The sequence below is a fragment of the Elaeis guineensis genome, chromosome 12, assembly GCF_000442705.2.
Source record: "Elaeis guineensis isolate ETL-2024a chromosome 12, EG11, whole genome shotgun sequence".
Taxonomy (NCBI): domain Eukaryota; kingdom Viridiplantae; phylum Streptophyta; class Magnoliopsida; order Arecales; family Arecaceae; genus Elaeis; species Elaeis guineensis.
In genome coordinates this window covers 8,342,237-8,360,403 of record NC_026004.2, presented here as the reverse complement: position 1 = coordinate 8,360,403, position 18,167 = coordinate 8,342,237, and the positions used below count along the sequence as shown (strand labels likewise).

Below are 18,167 nucleotides of genomic sequence, written 5' to 3'. Positions count from 1 at the left end.
CCAACTGGACCATAAAATTTTTTTATATAACTGCTGGTTTGCAACGTACATCAAACTTTGAACTACGTACTCATTTCTTTCTCTGCTGATTGCGTTGCTACCAACAAACAGTGACAGTAATGGCCAATAAAGTGGAGGAAAGTCAGCCAATATTTATTTATTTATTTTTTGTTTTTGTCTGTACTATTTCAAAAGTTTAGGAGGAAATGGACCAAAACAGCATGGGATTACAAGTTATTCGTGAACTCCCTTGATAAACATGGAAAATTTTTTTTCACATCTTAAATAATTTCCTTCCAGCTCTCTGAAATGCCGGTGTTTCTCACATGATTTTAGTGGTAGCTAACAACAGAAAAGTTAGCTTGTGATCCTCCTTGGATATAAACAAAATTGAACTGTGTTCCAGGCTTCACTAATTTGAGCCATGGAGGAAGCTCATAGATATTGTTCTCTGTTGTCGGTGACAGGCCCCATAGAGGCCCTGAGAGATTCTCTATGCGCAGCTTGACGTCAGTTATTGGCTTGCTGCCTGTGTTCTTGACTGTCACCCGGTGGCAGTAGTAATCAACACCTTTGTCTTTCCATGTGTTGGTTATCGTATGGAGGAATTCGAAAGGCACCTCTGCTAAAAATTCAGATGAAATATAAAGCAAAATCAGTCCACCTAGTTTTATGTATGTAGAGATGCTTACCAACTAGGGAATTCACGGAATAGATTATTTGGTAAATTATATGATTATCTTAGCAATAATGTGGGACACCGAATACAAGATTTGGACTAATTGTGCCAAAAAGCCTAAATCTATTTGGATTTTTTTTTTTTTATCTTGAACTTCAATTCAGTGCTATCAGGTGATTAAACTAATGAAACATTGCAATTGAAACTCTAGCAATGACCTCCAACATATAGCCGTGATGGAGATAGTCATGGGCTATCCTATGCCATCAAAAGGTTGCTGATATAAATAAAACAAACTTGTGTGGATACTTTTTTGCTCTATTTTTAAGTTCAGATTTTTCAGCATCCCAATAAGTTCAGGTTTTTTGGCATGATATGTATGTATCGCATGTTGTCTTATCTATCATATTTTTGCCTCAGGTCCTTCATCAGGTAGTAAAACGAAAATTCCAAATTTCCAATATCACTGTAATGTTACTCACCAGTTGCTTTTGAAGTTGATGTTGTTGAATATCTGGGAAGATAACCTACAAAATTTTAATGCACTTAGAGTTAACTGTCACATTCTTACTATATAATTAGATGAACTTAAATCTATATAATTATACATGATGCAGGATGTTTTCCAGGTGAATGCCCAAACAACGTCTGTCCTTAGATAAATCAGAGCATGTTAAGCAAATTTATAAATTATTAAACATTGGACTAATGCAACAGTTTACCTGAGTATCCTGGTGCACTAGCTAACCTTGCAAAAAGCCCCATTAGAGGAGCATTTCCAGCAATTGTGGGCTCAGTTTGCTCGTAGTTAGACCTATCATCATAAAACTGGTCTCGTCGATCAGGACCTCCAACAAGAGCTCCCATAATGACGTTGGGATTGCCCTCTTGACGGTAGTACCACTTCTCAAATCCTTCAACGCATCCGATGGGGAATGGTAGAACAAAAATGGATGGTATTGAAGCACCCCTGTGGTGCACATGAGTTGGGTAATTCCATTGGTATCCAACCAAGTAGCTCATGGACTTTGGATTCTTTCCAAGAATGTAGTCAGCCTGGTATGTTTCAGCAATACAAAAGTAATGCCATAAATAAATAATTTGGAAGATATGCAGACAATGCTATCATAAATATCTAAGTGAAGTTCAGAAGGGATCTGTTCTCAAATAGATGATTGAGGTAAGGTATGGTTTCAGGGAGCATATTGCCATGGATCTCCTTGACAAGAAAGGGATTAAGGTCATTATACAGTGACTAGCAAGCTGGGCCAATATATAAGCAATCCTTTACCTGGGATTGTGCAAACTTAAGGAGTTCTGCAGGTTGAACTAGGCCATCTCGGCATTCAAGTTTAGCATGTTCCATTGATAATAAATCTGAGTAAACTGCCAAAAGGAATGATGCTGTTGCAACATATTGCATGTTGTTCCACTCATCAAAATACAGTAAACCTCCTGATCAGACAAAGGCAGCAGCTCGAATGAGGAGATTATGTTATTACAAGATATCTTGTGTTATAGGACAAGCTTGCCATTGAATGGAAAACCTGGAGTCATCTCGACATTGTAGTCATTGTTCTTTTGAAGGCATGCACACAGGAAGAACTCAGCTTTGGCCTGATATTGCTTGAGTGTGGAACTGTAGGCTTCATTGCCTCCCCCCATTAGTACCTATAGAAGCATACAGTTGCCGTAAATAATCTATCCTAGGCAAGGCTTATCATTAAACGAGTTCAAAGAAGGCAATAGAGATTAGGTATGACATCCACCTTTGATAGAAGGACCTGCAAACCCGCATATTTGTTGTCCCATGAGAATTCCCTGACAGCCCACCCAGTTCCACCAAGGGAGACAGCATTATCAGCAGCATATTTTAGGTAGTATTGGTCATCAGTCGCCTCAAAAAGCCAAGCAGCAGCCCACAGCAATTCATCCTGCACCAAATAATTAATTTGAACACATTAGGGTTAACTTAGTAAGCAAAGGATCAGAAGAACATTTCAAATATTAAAGATCTTGCATCAACAAAGAATTTTATAAGCAATGATTTTTCTTTTCCTACATGTTTTCTCAATAAAGAAATTTTTTTTTGTTACATGATAACCAGATGATGAAGGGTAGTACTTTCGAACGATGTCGATGGAGTCATCATATTGGCCTCGGAATGTATCAGCAAAGGAGAATAACTGCAGGAACACCAAATGTGGATCCTTAGTCAGGATTGCTAGTAATTGGATGTCACGGAGTTTGGTCTGTTAGGCTTGTGCTAGTGTATGGCTGTCTCACCGTGACCATATATGGTGTCTCACCTGCTTTGCATGCAAGAGGAGGAGCTTGGAGTACGAAGAATTGTATGGCTTAAAAGCTATAGAAGCTGCAGCCATCGACGCAGCAGTCTCTGCAGCAATGTCGGAACCTGGATGCTCAGAATCAACCTTGTATACAGTCCTCGGAGTTGTCATATCCTCCGCCCTCATCCAGCAGTAATGGTCACTATCTCCATCACCAACCTTTACAATTATCTCCAAAAATCAGAAAAAAGAACAGAAATGGATATAGAAGCATAAATAAATATCTTCACCTGTGCCCAAAAGGTATCTGGTTGTTTGTGTGCCTTCATGAAGTAATCAGTTCCCCACTGAATTGCATCTAGAGCGTACTCTAATTGGTTGGCAGTGGCAATCTCTTTCTCGAACTTGATGATGCTCCATGAAAGCATTGTCACAGCAAACGCCATGGGCAGCCCAAACTTAACATGATCGCCAGAGTCATGGTATCCTCCTACCAAGTCCACCTGAGGATATATTCCAAGTGTTATTTCTATAGGTAGGTCAGGAGAACTTTGGCATGTAATGGGCATTCATACATCTATTGTATTTTGACCTACATATTATCAGCGAAAAGCCCTACTAGAAACATAATTCATTTTTCTTATTTCATTCTCAAGAATGAAAAACTACATATGGGACATGGATCCTTTATATTTGTCACTTACATTTAGAAACTAGTAGGCAAATAATTATGCATGCGTATATGTATGAACAAATATATAATCTGACATGCAGCTTGTTAGGTCGTTTTGCGGTTGAAGGACATCTCCATACATCTATTGTATTTGGACACTAATAATGTACATAATAGTTTATCAGATGAACTTAAGCATGCACATTTATTTAAAATTAAAGGAGACACATGAATAGTATTTTAGAAATTCATGCATTATGCTGGTTGGTGAATTATATCACTCGACACAATGAAAGTAGGACTTTGACCAAATATGTTACTAGCTAGAAGTTTATGTAGAAAAAATAGTGGTTGCTGCTAAGTAGCCAACACAAGATAAGCTATTATGTAGGAGGAAAATTTTAAACGTTGACTCGGTATCCATCAGCTTAAGAAAGACAATTAAGCCGGACTCACCCCTTGGTCGAACCCATCTTTCAGGCCGGAATCACTATGCCATTTGACACGCTGATCTGGTGGCAGCTTGCCGGACCTCTGGGCCTCGAAGAATAGCAAGCTCTTCTCCAAGGCTTCCCTGTAGTTGAACCCGTTTGCCACGACTGCAGTGTCTTCGAGCCAAGTGAGCACACCACCAGCATCGCCGCAATGCTGAACGACACCATGGATCTCGCCATGACTCCACCGGCAGTCAGCGGTGGGTTTTAGCTATTTGGCAATGGAGATTGTTACATATGGCCGTGGTGTTTTATAGTACGAGTGCAAGGGCAGGAAGAAAACAGGATAGAATTCTCCTAAGAGAAGGTGTTATGCACGTTGAGAGCAGAGATTAGAGCCATGCACGTTGGGAGATACGTGGCAGGAGATGATGTGAGGTGTCAACTATAATATTTGGCGCATGAGGAGCCAACTAACTAGGGGTTCTGACCCGTCTGGTTTGGGGTCGGCAACCTAGCTAGCTAGTATTCAATTCCAAACTTCCAAATCTAAATTAAGCTTACAGGATCTGAACAATATGATGTCTCAAAGTGAAGAGAACATTTGAATCCGATGGTTTTTGTTTTAAATGAAAGAATCCATTGAATTTTGACCGATACAAAACGAATATATCAAGTCTAAGAAACTAAATGTTAGGATTTGCACTAGCAAAAACTTGTGGGGGGACCTGCCATCAAAAAAATGACCCTCAAACAACTGCTGAGTGCTAACCCGTTTTTTCCGAAGTTGTTTGTAAGGGTTGATGTCAGTTCAGCATACATTTATTAAACGTTTAGGTTCTGATTTTGTGTGCACAACAGCATAATGAAACTAATGATATGCATGGAACTTTCACTGGATATGTACAGAAAATGAATCACATTCCAATTGTTAAGTTGTGGCTACATATATATCTATGTAGAGAAGCCAATGCTCTTTTTTTGTTTTTTGTAGAGTGAACTGGCCATACGTCTTCCTATTGTGCTTAAAACTGGTGGTGACCGGAATGTCATTTACATCTATTCCTATTTTGCTTTCCATGTGTTTGATAGAGATAATTTTTTCACAATTTTAATGGAATGATAAATGACACTCTCACCACTGTTCTGTAAAAAAAGGTTAAATCATTTACCGGTACGTTAGTTTAACAGCCACTGAGAACCTAAAGAATGTACGCCAGTCTTGTCCATGTTTAGCTAGGCAAACAATTTTGAGAGACTATAAAACCTTAGATATAAATATATTGGTTGCATTTTGATTCAAGACATGCAAAAGAATTAATACTGAAACTCTAGATAATTATTTATATTATGTCAAAGATTAAACAAGAATGTCACCCACGTACTTCTGCAATTTTCCAACATGCTGTATGTGGCATGCATGACTACTTAATGAATAGAGGTGAAGCTTGCTCCTCCTATTCTTATAAAAATAATAATAAAAAAACGTGACATGTGTTACCTGCTATATAATTTGACCCAGTCCATCAATTTTGATTCAGGACAACTAAAACGGTCCCAACCATAACAGCATACAACTCGAAATTCCTTGTCGTTGGATAACACTCCTCAAATTGTTTGCCTTCAAGGTGAAAAAAAAAGTCTTAGGTTGTGTTGTGTGGTATCGTTATTCTCATTGCTCTATTATAGCAAACCAAATGTATGCAAATGAAACAATGATAGCTTTGGTTGCAGCAAGAGGGGCTAGTCTGGTTGATACTATAATATTAGTGGAAGAAATTTGTGCTGCATAGAAAGATGTGCCATATGCTTCAAAAATTCTGAAGGCAACTCATTATTTTGGAAGGAGATCTTTTAATAGTTGTTAGATGGTTGTCCGGATCCATACTTTTTCAGATTAGTTTTCATCCACTTCCACAGAATTGTTGAAAAATGAAGATAGCTCTATGATCTTTTGAAATTTGGCTTGTTTATAGAGAGGCAAATAATGTCGTAGATTGAATGATGACATATATATGTACCTAATCACATGGATCTATGTTTTCCACAATGTTCTTTTTTAATTTTTTAATATTTTATTTCTGATTTCCATCAGTATTTTTATTCTAGATTGGTGTAATAAATCTATTTTACTCAAAAAAAAAAAAAAAATCAACAACAACAACAATAATAGTGGTAGTAGCAAGAAAGCTCTCTTTTATTAGGCAGTAGCGAATTCAAAGTTTAATATTATTTTACAGAGGTATATGCGGATGCCAATTACTTGTCTTTCATTGGTTTCAGGTGTTAGTTAATGTCACCCATTCATTCACGGCGAGCAAATGGGATGACACGAGGATAAAGCAGCCCACCCGCTGGCGGGTGCTTCGTTCATGAGATAGAGAACTCTGGATTCAGAGTTTTTGCCGCATATATATATATTAAAGGCATTTGTTTTACGAGCTTTAAAAAGGATCTACAATTTTTATGATAAAATTAAGTATCTTTAATTCAAATTTTGAAGGTTCTACCAAGTTGGCTTTATCTAAATATAGCACTCCACGTATGTCTCACTACTCTATTTCGAGTTCCCAGGTAATTCTTTCCTCTTATCTTGATAATCTAGAAAAGATATGGGACATCCCACTTGGATTCAATTTATAGCCCTATAAGGGTAGAATCGACAATTTATTCTCGTACATTAGGGACCGAATCAGGTCTAGGAGCAATGTTATGAGGCTCAAATAGGACTCCACGCCATATAGCACGTGGTAATTGGCGCAATTGATATGAGGAACCAGTATTAGCGTGACACGTGGCAGTTTGGGCGCCGAAGTATTACTTCAGGCAGACCGGGTCCGGGTCAAGATTGAACCGGTTTTGAGTCGGTCCATTTCCGCAAACCAATCCTCTGCCGTCTGATTTGTGCTAGTTCATATCTTCGCGCAAGGTGTTGGAGTTTTAGTACGAGAACACTACCAAACCTCGCGATGGTGGAAAGACCACTCGTTGTCTCTGCCCTGAACTTTGTCACAGATCCCATTAGGTAGTGAAAATAATGTCAGAGAGAGAGATGAGACCGCCATCTTCTCAAGTAGTTTCCAGCACAGAGGACACTACAAATCGGATTGTCAACGGGTGGCAAGTGCACCAATCTACTTTACAATCACTATATTTGATCAATCTTTCTTCTTCCATTATTCTGTTTTTTTTTTTTTAATCCATACATTTAAATCTGATTACATGTGAAATATCTCATGTTTCAGCTGTTCTTGCTGGTATGAATGCATGGAATGTTGCTTTGATTTCATCTGCTGCTACCTCCTTTGGTAGCCCTGCCAGGTTTTCAGAGTTTTGAAGTTTTAGATCCAGAAAATGAAAGCATAGGCAGAAAAGAATGGGAAAAATATAGACACAAAAGAGAAGAACTCAGCACGATATCAGACTGTTGGGATATACCGACCGACGATTCTGACGGACGATCCCGACCGACGACCGACGGACGACTCCGATGGACGACCCCGACCGATGACCGACGGACGACTCCGACGGACCGATCCCGACTGACGACCCCGACCGACGACCGACGGACGACCCCGACGGACGACTCCGACCGACGACCCCGACAGACGGCTGCCGACAACATCCGATCGAAGGTGTGTCGGCCGAACCGACCCATGCTGTTCCCGACCGACCGAACGGCCGAACCCATATTACCGACTCACTGTCGGGGGTGGCAGCCGAAGTCCGACTTAAGCAAGACACCAGACCAGCCAACGGTGCCGCCAGATCATCACCCGACGTCCCGGCAGCCGAATACCGATGTATGATCGGCCAGCCCTCCCAAATACCGTACGACCGCTATGGGCTGCTGTCCTGTCAAGGACGTGCTGTGTGACCACCCTGAAACATTGTCCTGCCAAGGACATGGGTTGATTCTGACAACCCGCGACGATTTGACAGCCCATGGTGACTCTGACAGCCCCACGATGATTTGACACCCTTACGGCGACTCTGACGTCTCCAGTGAGTTGACAATTCTTCAATTGTCTGCGCTATTAATGACGGCACCAAACCACGCTCCACTATATATATCGGGGAAGGCAACAATGCTAGAGGTCCTTTCGAAAACTCTTGGGCTTGCCCCCTCTCTCTCTCTATCCCTCTCTCGTTGAGCTCCTTATTTCCTTTTCACTGTTGCCTAGTCTCCTCTCTGACTTGACCGTCGGAGGGTCTCCGCCGGAGCCGCCTCCGGTCAGTGCGAACTTTCTTTTGCAGGCGCTCGTTTCCGACAACCAGACGACGAGGGGATTGACCGCAACAGATTGGCGCGCCAGGTAGGGGGGCGAGGAGCAACGCTCATAGTGACAAGTTAGTGCTTCATTGACAGCACCAGGGATCGTAACCCCCACAGAATTCAAGATGACAAAGACAAGAGCTCAGCGATCGAGGGTCATCGGATCGGCGAGGCGCTCTTCCCGCCAGGAAGAGGCCTCTCCTCCATCCTCCGCGGCGGAACCCAGCTCTCCGCACCCCGCGGTGACCACGGAGGCGCAAATCGCGACGATCGTATGGCAGATGATCGTGCTAACCGACGCGGTCAGAAGCCTTCAACAACAACCGGTCCGGCTGCCGCCATCACTGGTCGGGCAGCCGGCGGCACGTCCGATGCCCTTCAGGAGCAGCCGCCAATGCCCGCGTCGGTCTCCATCGCCTCCGCAGGAGCACCTGCCACAGCGCTCCTACAGAGAGGAGGAGGGGCGGCCGCGGTGCGATACCCACCGGTCCAGACGGCATTCTCCCTCCCAGCTAGAACGAGCGAGGAAGGAGAAGCGACCGCGAATGCCGTCCGCCTCCCTCTCAAAATCTTCCGGAGACTCCACTCCTGGGGTCTCCCAGCACCGACGGACAGACGACTACGAACGCAGGTTCGAGGAAATCGACTGTCGGCTCGCATAGCTGCAGGTGGACGGGTAGAAGTCTTCAAATGATGTCGACTTTCAGACCGTCCAACCTCTCTCCCGACTCATCCTCAACGAATCGATCCCCAGTCGATTCAAGATGCCGCACGTGGAGCCTTACGATGGCTCCACCGACTCAGTCGACCACTTGGAGAGCTACAAGGCTCTCATGATGATTTAGAGGGCAACCGATGCTCTTCTTTGCATCGGCTTCCCCGCCACACTCCGCAAAGCTGCCAGGGCTTGGTACTCCGACCTCCGTTCAGAAAATATCCACTTCTTCGGGCAGCTCGAACATTCCTTCGTGGTCCATTTCAGCACCAGTCGGAAGCCGCCACGAATCTCGGACAGTCTTTTCTCCCTCAAGCAGAGAGAAAATGAGACTCTACAACACTTTGTGATGCGATTCAACGCGGCCACGCTTGAGGTTCGGGACCTCAACGAAGACATGGCTATCTTGGCCATGAAGAGGGGGCTAAGGGGGTCCCGTTTCACATACTCCTTGAACAAGACCCTCCCTCGGACATACGCCGAACTGCTGGAGTGCGCGTACAAGTACATGTGCGCGGATGAAGGAGCTTCCGACCGGCACCTGACTTAAGGCACGGACCGAAAGAAAAAATGGAAGAAAGGTCAGGCCCATGCTGAACCCAGCAGGCCCTCCACCGATAAACGGATCTTGCCCCGACGACGGAGTCCGAGACCGACGCATCGCAGGTATGACTCCTACACCTCTCTCCCCGCTCCTCGTGCGCAGATCCTGATAGAGATCGAAGGAGCGGAGAATCTACGACGACCTCGGCCTCTGAAGGCAAAAGGCTCCGACCAACATGGCTCGATCACCGATCGCCGAATCAACGGCTCGATCACCGATCGTCGAACCGACAGCCTCGACCTCTGAAGGCAAAAGGCTCCGACCAACATGGCTCGATCATCGATCGCCGAATCAACGGTTCGATCACCGATCGTCGAACCGACGGCCTCGGCCTCTGAAGGCAAAAGACCCCGACCAACATGGCTCGATTGCCGATCGCCGAAACTATGACTCCGTCGTCGGCCTGATCGTCGAATCGTCGAACCAACGGCTCAATCTACGTCTCGATCGTCGAGGACACATCGGATTCTACGAAGGAGATCGAAGGGGCGGAATATCTACGACGGCCCCCACCTCTGAAGGCAAAGGGCTTCGACTAATGCGGCTGGCTAACTTGCCGACTTAGCTTCGACTAAGAAGGGCAAAATGCCAAGACGATCGCAGTCGCATTCGCGACATACCGATCTGGTCACGACCGATCGAAGGATATTCGACTTGCCACCGTTTATCATACATCCCGACGCATACGTCCGACCAAAGGCCGGACAATGGATATTCGACTTGCCATCGTTATCCTATCCGAATACGTCGGACGCTACTCGACTATCAGATTCTACGGAATGATCGTGTCGACGAGCAACATTCGGAGGTTGGCCGACCTCCGACCCGACATGCATGCTCGACCTACAGTCGGGACGACCGATATTGGATCGTTCGTTGATGTGATCGCCAGAGTCGGGGCAAGACGAGACGGAAAACCACTCCTTTCATCCGAAGCTGTCGCCCACGTGTTCACGCGAGCCAACACGACATCAGACTCACGAGTGGGGGGGCAACTGTTGGGATATACCGACCGACGATCCCGACAGACGACCCCGACTGATGATCGACGGACGACTCCGACGGACAACCCCGACCGACGACCGACGGACGACTCCGACGGACCGATCCCGACCGACGACCCCGACCGACGACCGACGGACGACCCCGACGGACGACTCCGACCGACGACCCCGACAGACGGCTGCCGACAATATCCGACCGAAAGTATATCGACCGAACCGACCCATGCTGTTCCCGACCGACCGAGCGGCCGAACCCATATTACTGACTCACTGTCGGGGGTGGCAGCCGACGTCCGACTTAAGCAAGATACCAGACCAGCCAACGATGCCGCCGGATCATCACCCGACGTCCCGACAGCCGAATACCGATGTATGATCGGCCAGCCCTCCCAAATGCCGTACGACCGCTATGGGCTGCTGTCCTGTCAAGGACGTGCTGTGTGACCACCCTGAAACATTGTCCTGCGAAGGACATGGGTTGATTCTGACAATCCGCGGCGATTTGACAGTCCATGGTGACTCTGACAGCCCCACGGTGATTTGACACCCTTACGGCGACTCTGACAATCTCCAGTGAGTTGACAATTCTTCAATTGTTCGCGCCATTAATGACAGCGCCATACCACGCTCCACTATATATATCGGGGAAGACAACAGTGCTAGAGGTCCTTTCGAAAACTCTTGGGCTTGCCCCCTCTCTCTCTCTATCCCTCTCTCGTTGAGCTCCTTGTTTTCTTTTCACTGTTGCCTAGTCTCCTCTCTGATTTGACCGTCGGAGGGTCCCCGCCGGAGCCGCCTCCGGTCAGTACGGACTTTCTTTTGCAGGCGCTCGTTTCCGACGATCAGGCGACGAGGGGATTGACCGCAACACAGACCTTTGTTAGGATGAATACTTTGTTCTCCCGTGTAAAGATGCATAGTTTTTACTCTTTGAAATATGAAACATGGTGGTACCAGCCATCTTTCTGGTAGAAAGATTGGCATTCTTTCTTTTGAAGCTGGTAGTGAATGAGATGATGTTGGAAACTTGGAATGATATATGTGATTTCTTCAAACATGTGGGTGAAAATAAATTATGATTCAATTTAGATAACAGTCTTTAGAACATTTATTAAAGCTAATTAAAAAATTGATCCGCTAAAGTTCTTAGGATGTTCCCTTCCCAAAGAACTACATAGCAGGGAAAAGTTGAATTCTGCTGAAATTTTTGTAGATGGATTCCATCAGTCCTGCATAGTAAGGAGCATAGAATAATTAGTCACAGCATTGGTAAAAGAAGCCCACTCGCACTTAGATCGCTCCTTCAACAATCTCACAACATAAATTTCCAAACATTAAATATAACAAATAAGAACAATAATATTTTACCACTAGTGGTAGTGGTGCAGCCATAACTTGCATAATTCTTCCCCCAAGGACTGGGTATCTTCGCATAAGCATCACAGATTTGTTTTGAAATTTATATTAGTCTACATCCTCCTCACATAAGAAGGGTTGCTCTTTGAATCAAATGTTATGAGCTGTCTCTAAGCACTACGCAAAAGGTCTGGCAACGAGGTCAAAGCTCAGGGTTTTGATTGAAGTAACCGTAAACTAGGAATCTTAATAAGTGTCCCAAGTTATGGGTTTTAAGCATCTCTGTTGCAACAATCTGTTTCTGTCCACCAGATTCTCTCTCTCTCTCTCTATCTGCGTGCGTGTGTGTGTCTTGAGTTTGCGTGTATGTCTTTTGATGCAAAGATTGGAATCCCATCTCCAATATTTCACCAGATGATCACCAACCATCACTAGGGATCACTGCAAATAGGACCTAAAAAGAAACTTAAAAAGTTCCAAAAGCATTGAAAGATCCTTAAATTAGAGCTTTCTAATCAGACAGTATGTTTTTTGTGTTCACTGCCATGCTCTATGAAGAGCACCTTCAATAAAGTTACTACTAATTGGCCCTTTTTTTTAAAACTATATCTAGCATAGCAAACAGCGTTTTCCCTTCATAACAATCTTTGGACTTCTCTAATGACTGTTAACATGTGACAAGTTGTAAGACATCAAATCATTTGTTTATGGCCTAACAAATCAATGCAACTAGCTACTAATAGCCAAATAAACAACACCGAAGAATAGCTAAACGACCCTGCTATGTCAACATACCTCATTCCCACTGTCATGGTCGTCTGCTTTCTTAAGTTTTGTCCTTCCACCTTCCCGATGGAATGGCAGCTTCATGGGACCGAATGGAGTGTTAACATCTAGGCTCCCCTTCATGGAGTACCCTGTCCCCTTGCCTCTCATCATATCCCACAGCGCAGACCCAAATTCTTTGGGCCTGAAGGAGATGGGTAGCTCAACAACCCCACTGCCCTTCTTCCCAATGACTGCAGACTTGGAGAGGCGAGCACCACCAATACTTACCTCCCCAAGGCACATCTCATACTCCAATGAGTTCAAGGCCAAGTCGAAATCATTCATGTTTTCCACCTTCAGGAAAAGTGTGGCACTTGTTTCCTCAAAAGAGAAGCTATCAAACTTGATCTTTTGCAGGTCTATTTCTGGCTTGTAAGGCACGGGTATCTCCCCATTCTTCTCCATTGGAAGGGTGATGTTTCCAAACACTGGCAAATCTACAATGAGCTCCACTCTTACCTTGTAGGGAATCACACTGCCTGGTTCTATGTCATTATAGGTAGACTTTATATCATCATAGATCAGAGTGAGTGGGACCTTTATGGTTTCAGATCCATGGGCATGGATGGTACCGGCATCTGGGATTTTACCAGAAATGAGCTTCCTGCCACTGCTTTCTATCAGGTAGTTGATGTCAACAAGAGGGATTGGAATTGGGTTTGGGTTTGTGACGAGGATGTCGACGACAATGTCGGCCCTTTTCAGGTCAATGGAATCAATGTGGATTGCTGTGACGTCGGCTGTGGGCTTGCCGAACCCCACAGTCTCTTCGATCTTCTCACCGACATCATGGATGAAGTCCTTCACCTTATCTAAAAACCCTCCCTTTTCCTCATCCCTTTTATCTTCCTTCTGCTCTTGTTTGTCAGTGGAGGCCATGGCTGCAAAGAGCACTCAGCAGCTTTGGTTTGAAACACAAGAACATATGTTGTGCTATCAAACCACCTGAAATTTTGTATAAAGGCATCAAAAAGGAGGGTCCATTCCTTCCTACTCTTTTCTTCTATTTTTGACATGACGATTTAGGAGAGAGAGAGGGGAGGTGATGGTTTTGGACTTGGTTCCAATATAGAAATGAGTGGACCAGCGGGAGAGTAGCCGTTGGAAATAGGATCGCCTAACGAACTTTCAAATGGCAGTTAGGGACCCGGGTGATCTGAATAATGGTGTGGCCTTGCAAAAAGGACCATGAGATCTAGCCATATTCAACTAATTAATTTATGTTCTTTTTATTATTGTTCTCTGATTTCACTCCAACATGAAAAGAATTTGCTTGCATTAGAGTTCCTTCCTTGACATGTACATATACATACATACATACATATAACATCCCTCTACTGAACGTCCAGTGTATCAGCTCTCTCTTCCTCTTTAACAATGAAAATTTTCCTCAAAAAATAAGTGTATCAGCTCTCTCATGACCAACATAATTCAAAACTTAACTTTTGGCAATCATTCACGACAACATCTCTCTTCCTTTCTTAGTTTCAAGGCCTTAGTATGGACTCAGTACCCTTGTTTGAGCAGTTAAACGTTCAGATTGGAGTTGTCGTCTTTGTATTCATGCTTTCTGGTGAAATAGCAATTCTTTGTATAACTACAAATGCATAGAAGCACTTACAATTTTAGGTTGTTTCAAAACGTGATTGGCTCCTATAGACCTAAAAACTTTAGAACTAACATCATGGCAAGCAGTCACTAGCTAGATCGAGTTGCATGATGACCCAACTTTATTTGAGTAGTAAAATATTGGAAGATCCATGGGATTTAACCAGATCTTTCGATGCATGGTGTTAAAGGCTTTGAATTTGACTGGAACATTAGTAACCTAGTGGTCAATTTTAAATCTGAGTCCTGAATTTTAATTTGGAATATTAGTTGTTTATTGGATCCGCATGAGTTACAATATCAAATAGCAGTCAAAGGTTTGCCATGTGTCTTTTTTCTGGGTACAAAATATTCACGTCTGTCTTCTTTTTGTTCCTAACTTGAGCAAGCCTGAGAAGGACTATCCTATGATGATAAAATATTCAGCTATAGATATGCCATTGCTTGTAGCAGACTATATTAAAGACAGTTATACTATGAACTAGACCAAATAAATTAAAACAGGTTCCAGAGTTAATTTATGAAACATGTGGTGGACCTTTTCTTGTGTAATGGATTTTTTCAGACACATGAACCTGGGTAGTTTATCAAGCAATTATTTAACAGTTCAAGATAATTGAAGTTGAATATGTATGATGATGATAGAAATATCACTAGAACAAAAGGTTTGTTGGATGAGAGAGATCTATCAAAACTGGAGTTCCAATTAAATTAGTGCCAGAAGTCATTTTTTGAATTGCTGGTTCATAGCTTTCTTCAACCATGCAATGCATCTATAACTTGCTATATAAAATAGCATTGCTCCACTTCCCAAGCCACTATCTTAGATGACAAGTTTGAACCACCTACTCAAGCATTACTCTCTATAATGGATGTCCTGCTGGAACACAAACTCGGCACACAATTTACCCAATTTGATCACATGTAGTGATCATTTAAATTAAATTACAACTAGTGGATTGCTTCATTGTCTAATACTTAATTTGAGAAGTAACCTATCAGAATTCCTATGCGGTGCCGGTGCCTACCACCGCAACGCACAATCTCCTTCAGGTGGTGTCCACAGATCACAGTTGACTGCTATTCGACGTTTTGACTTCATTAACACCGAAAGTTACTAGCTTCAGTTTGAAGAGATTTTATTCAGTGAATAATACATTTCTAATGTATATTGTAAGTCTGCACCCACCTCCAACAACAGAGTTAAGAAGTGCCTCTCCTTCAATCCATTAGAAGCTTGTCAAAGGATTTTGCTCTCAGTTTGCTTTCATGGCTTGCCAACAAGTATGCGAAAAGGGAAACTAGCCACCTCATGAGTTATTCTCAACTTTGCACATAACCACTAAATAAGAGTCATGTGAGAAATTTCCATCATCCATAGACCCTTTTCTATTTCTTTCTTTTAATTGTTGAAGAGATGTCCAAACCAAGTCATTTCCTTGACACTAGAGAGAGAACATCATTTTGGACTACAACCCGTTGGTCACAAAGTGGAGCCGTGCCCAACCCTGCAAATTTGGACAGCCTAGTGCTCGCGGCACTCTCCATAATACTTTATAAGTAGAGGTGCATTATTTTTCCCTATACCTTGCCTATATAAATCACCAACCCAAGACATCCTCAATCACCAAACTGGTGAAGTGAAGAAGTAGTAACACATTTGTTCTATACATCCTCATGGATCAGAAGCCTTCTAGCCGCATCATCTTTTCCTTGGTCTGCCTCCTAATCTTGAGTCCTCCAATCCATGGCCAACTTGATTACAGATTTTATGATACATCATGTCCCAATTTAACCAGAATCGTGAGGTATGGAGTGTGGTCAGCCATGCTCAATGAAACCAGAATGGCAGCCTCTCTTCTTCGCATGCACTTTCATGATTGCTTCGTTGATGTATGCGTTCGAAATTCACTGCAGCTCAATCATCTTCATTCCTTCACCATCTTTCCATGGTTCAAACTAGAATTCTAACTTACATGAATCTTCTCTTTCTTTGATGCCAAGGGGTGTGATGCGTCGCTGCTACTTGATGACTCCGACGATATCATCAGTGAAAAGAGTGCATCACCAAACAAAAATTCTGTCAGAGGATATGAAGTAATAGACAGCATAAAGGCTGATGTGGAGAAAGCTTGCCCATCAACAGTTTCTTGTGCAGATATCTTAACGATTGCGGCACGCGAAGCTGTCTTCCTAGTAAGGAACTCATACATAACTTTTACGTTCATTCTCCCGGAACAATAGTAGCTACTTTTCGTAGAGGGTTGTCTCATTTTTGTGAACAAAAGTCTGCATTTTTCTCTCTAATTCTTGTGACATCTTTTTCCTTTTTCAGTCAGGAGGGCCTTTCTGGTATGTTGCACTGGGCAGGAGAGATGGGACAGCAGCCAACAGGACAGCAGCCAACGAACAATTACCATCACCTTTCGATTCTCTAACAACCATAACTGCTAAATTTGCTGCCAAGGGCCTTGACACTAAAGATGTTGTTGTCCTCTCAGGTGTCCCCCTTATTCCTCGGCCTTACAAACATATAAAGCAACACCACAGTGTTCATATCGTTTTCTTATTCCTACTTTACTCTTAATTAATTAAAAAAGCTTATAGCTAGCTATGGTTCCATGTAACTTTCAGGGGCACATACCATTGGCTTTGCACAGTGCTTCACCTTTAAGAACAGGCTCTTCAATTTTAACAACTCAGGTGAACCAGACCCGGCGCTCGACACATCTCTGCTCAGGAACCTACAGAGCCTGTGCCCAAACAATGTCAGCTCCAACAGCAATCTTGCTCCTCTGGACCCCGTGACAACAAGCAGGTTCGATAATGTCTATTACAAGAACCTCATGAACAGTTCAGGACTTCTCCAGTCAGACCAAGCTCTACTGGACGACTCTGATACTGCCTCCATGGTCAGTGACTATAGCAGATACCCCTACATGTTCTTCCGGGACTTTGGGGCATCCATGGTGAAGATGGACAGCATAGGTGTGCTCACTGGAGGCAATGGTGAGATAAGGACCAACTGTAGGGTTGTGAACTAGTCTTGTTTCCAGGCATCGATCACAGGTTAGGAAAAAATATATATGAAATGTAACATGCTGCATGAAGTTATGAATGCATGAATAAGACGAATTTGCTAATGGAATTTTCAGTTTTGTAGTGGTAATGAATCAAGTATTTGTTTGTCCTCTGTAAGGTTAATGAATGAAATCAGGATATAGCTGCACATAACGGTAATAGGCAATGAAATTTTTTATTAGATTACTTCATGCAACATCTCCACCTCAAACCTTTATTCATTACTTCGATGCATCAGCATTCATTGCACTAGCCGTGACAATCCAAAGTAGAACGAACCCAACACAAGCTGTAGAATATGTGACGTATTATTAACAACATGAAAACAAAAATAAGAAGAAATGGCTACGTCCGCAAGGACAGATTCACTGTAAGATTAACTTCAAGTATCAATTTTGCTTTTCTTCATTCTAGTAAGAGTTTTATAGACGTTTTTCTTCGCTTAGAATCCTTTCAAAAAGTTCCTCTGGTGTTTTCCGGAACCAACGCTTTTGTAGAGCCCGACAACATGTATGAATTAATCCCAAGACACCACCATTGCCTTCTTCCATGAAATTTATCGCTATCACCACCTTGACAACCCGCCAACTAAATCTTCCTTGGAGTAGATCCATGGAG

General features: G+C 43.3%; 3 protein-coding genes across 3 annotated transcripts; 1 reads left to right on the top strand and 2 right to left on the bottom strand.

Annotated features, from left to right (window-relative positions):
- Positions 1-332: 332 nt before the first annotated feature.
- LOC105055523 (endoglucanase 13) lies at positions 333-4,317 on the bottom strand. The gene is given in 11 exon segments (XM_010937361.3): positions 333-625; positions 1,162-1,206; positions 1,402-1,735; positions 1,971-2,134; positions 2,227-2,350; positions 2,449-2,613; positions 2,776-2,865; positions 2,989-3,189; positions 3,261-3,473; positions 4,100-4,251; positions 4,254-4,317. Coding segments are annotated over 11 exon segments (1,845 nt in total).
- A 7,392-nt stretch (positions 4,318-11,709) lies between these two features.
- On the bottom strand, positions 11,710-13,859 carry LOC105055427 (uncharacterized). The gene is made up of 2 exons (XM_010937232.3): positions 12,828-13,859; positions 11,710-11,905 (listed from the first exon to the last, which is right to left on the bottom strand). Exons 1-2 carry the CDS (start codon positions 13,737-13,739, stop codon positions 11,900-11,902), a joined length of 918 nt encoding a protein of 305 aa, XP_010935534.1. The 5' UTR covers positions 13,740-13,859; the 3' UTR covers positions 11,710-11,899.
- Positions 13,860-16,081: 2,222 nt separating this feature from the next.
- LOC105055428 (peroxidase 10) lies at positions 16,082-17,658 on the top strand. The gene is made up of 4 exons (XM_010937233.3): positions 16,082-16,361; positions 16,473-16,664; positions 16,804-16,969; positions 17,103-17,658. Exons 1-4 carry the CDS (start codon positions 16,146-16,148, stop codon positions 17,510-17,512), a joined length of 984 nt encoding a protein of 327 aa, XP_010935535.1. The 5' UTR covers positions 16,082-16,145; the 3' UTR covers positions 17,513-17,658.
- The last annotated feature ends 509 nt before the right edge of the window (positions 17,659-18,167 follow it).

Bases quoted from the DNA above. Each gene is read 5' to 3' on its own strand.
- LOC105055427 (XM_010937232.3), bottom strand. From the start codon at position 13,739: ATGGCCTCCACTGACAAACAAGAGCAGAAGGAAGATAAAAGGGATGAG.
- LOC105055428 (XM_010937233.3), top strand. From the start codon at position 16,146: ATGGATCAGAAGCCTTCTAGCCGCATCATCTTTTCCTTGGTCTGCCTC. The intron at 16,665-16,803 runs GTAAGGAACTCA...TTCCTTTTTCAG, and splicing joins CACGCGAAGCTGTCTTCCTA to TCAGGAGGGCCTTTCTGGTA. The intron at 16,970-17,102 runs GTGTCCCCCTTA...TGTAACTTTCAG, and splicing joins AGATGTTGTTGTCCTCTCAG to GGGCACATACCATTGGCTTT.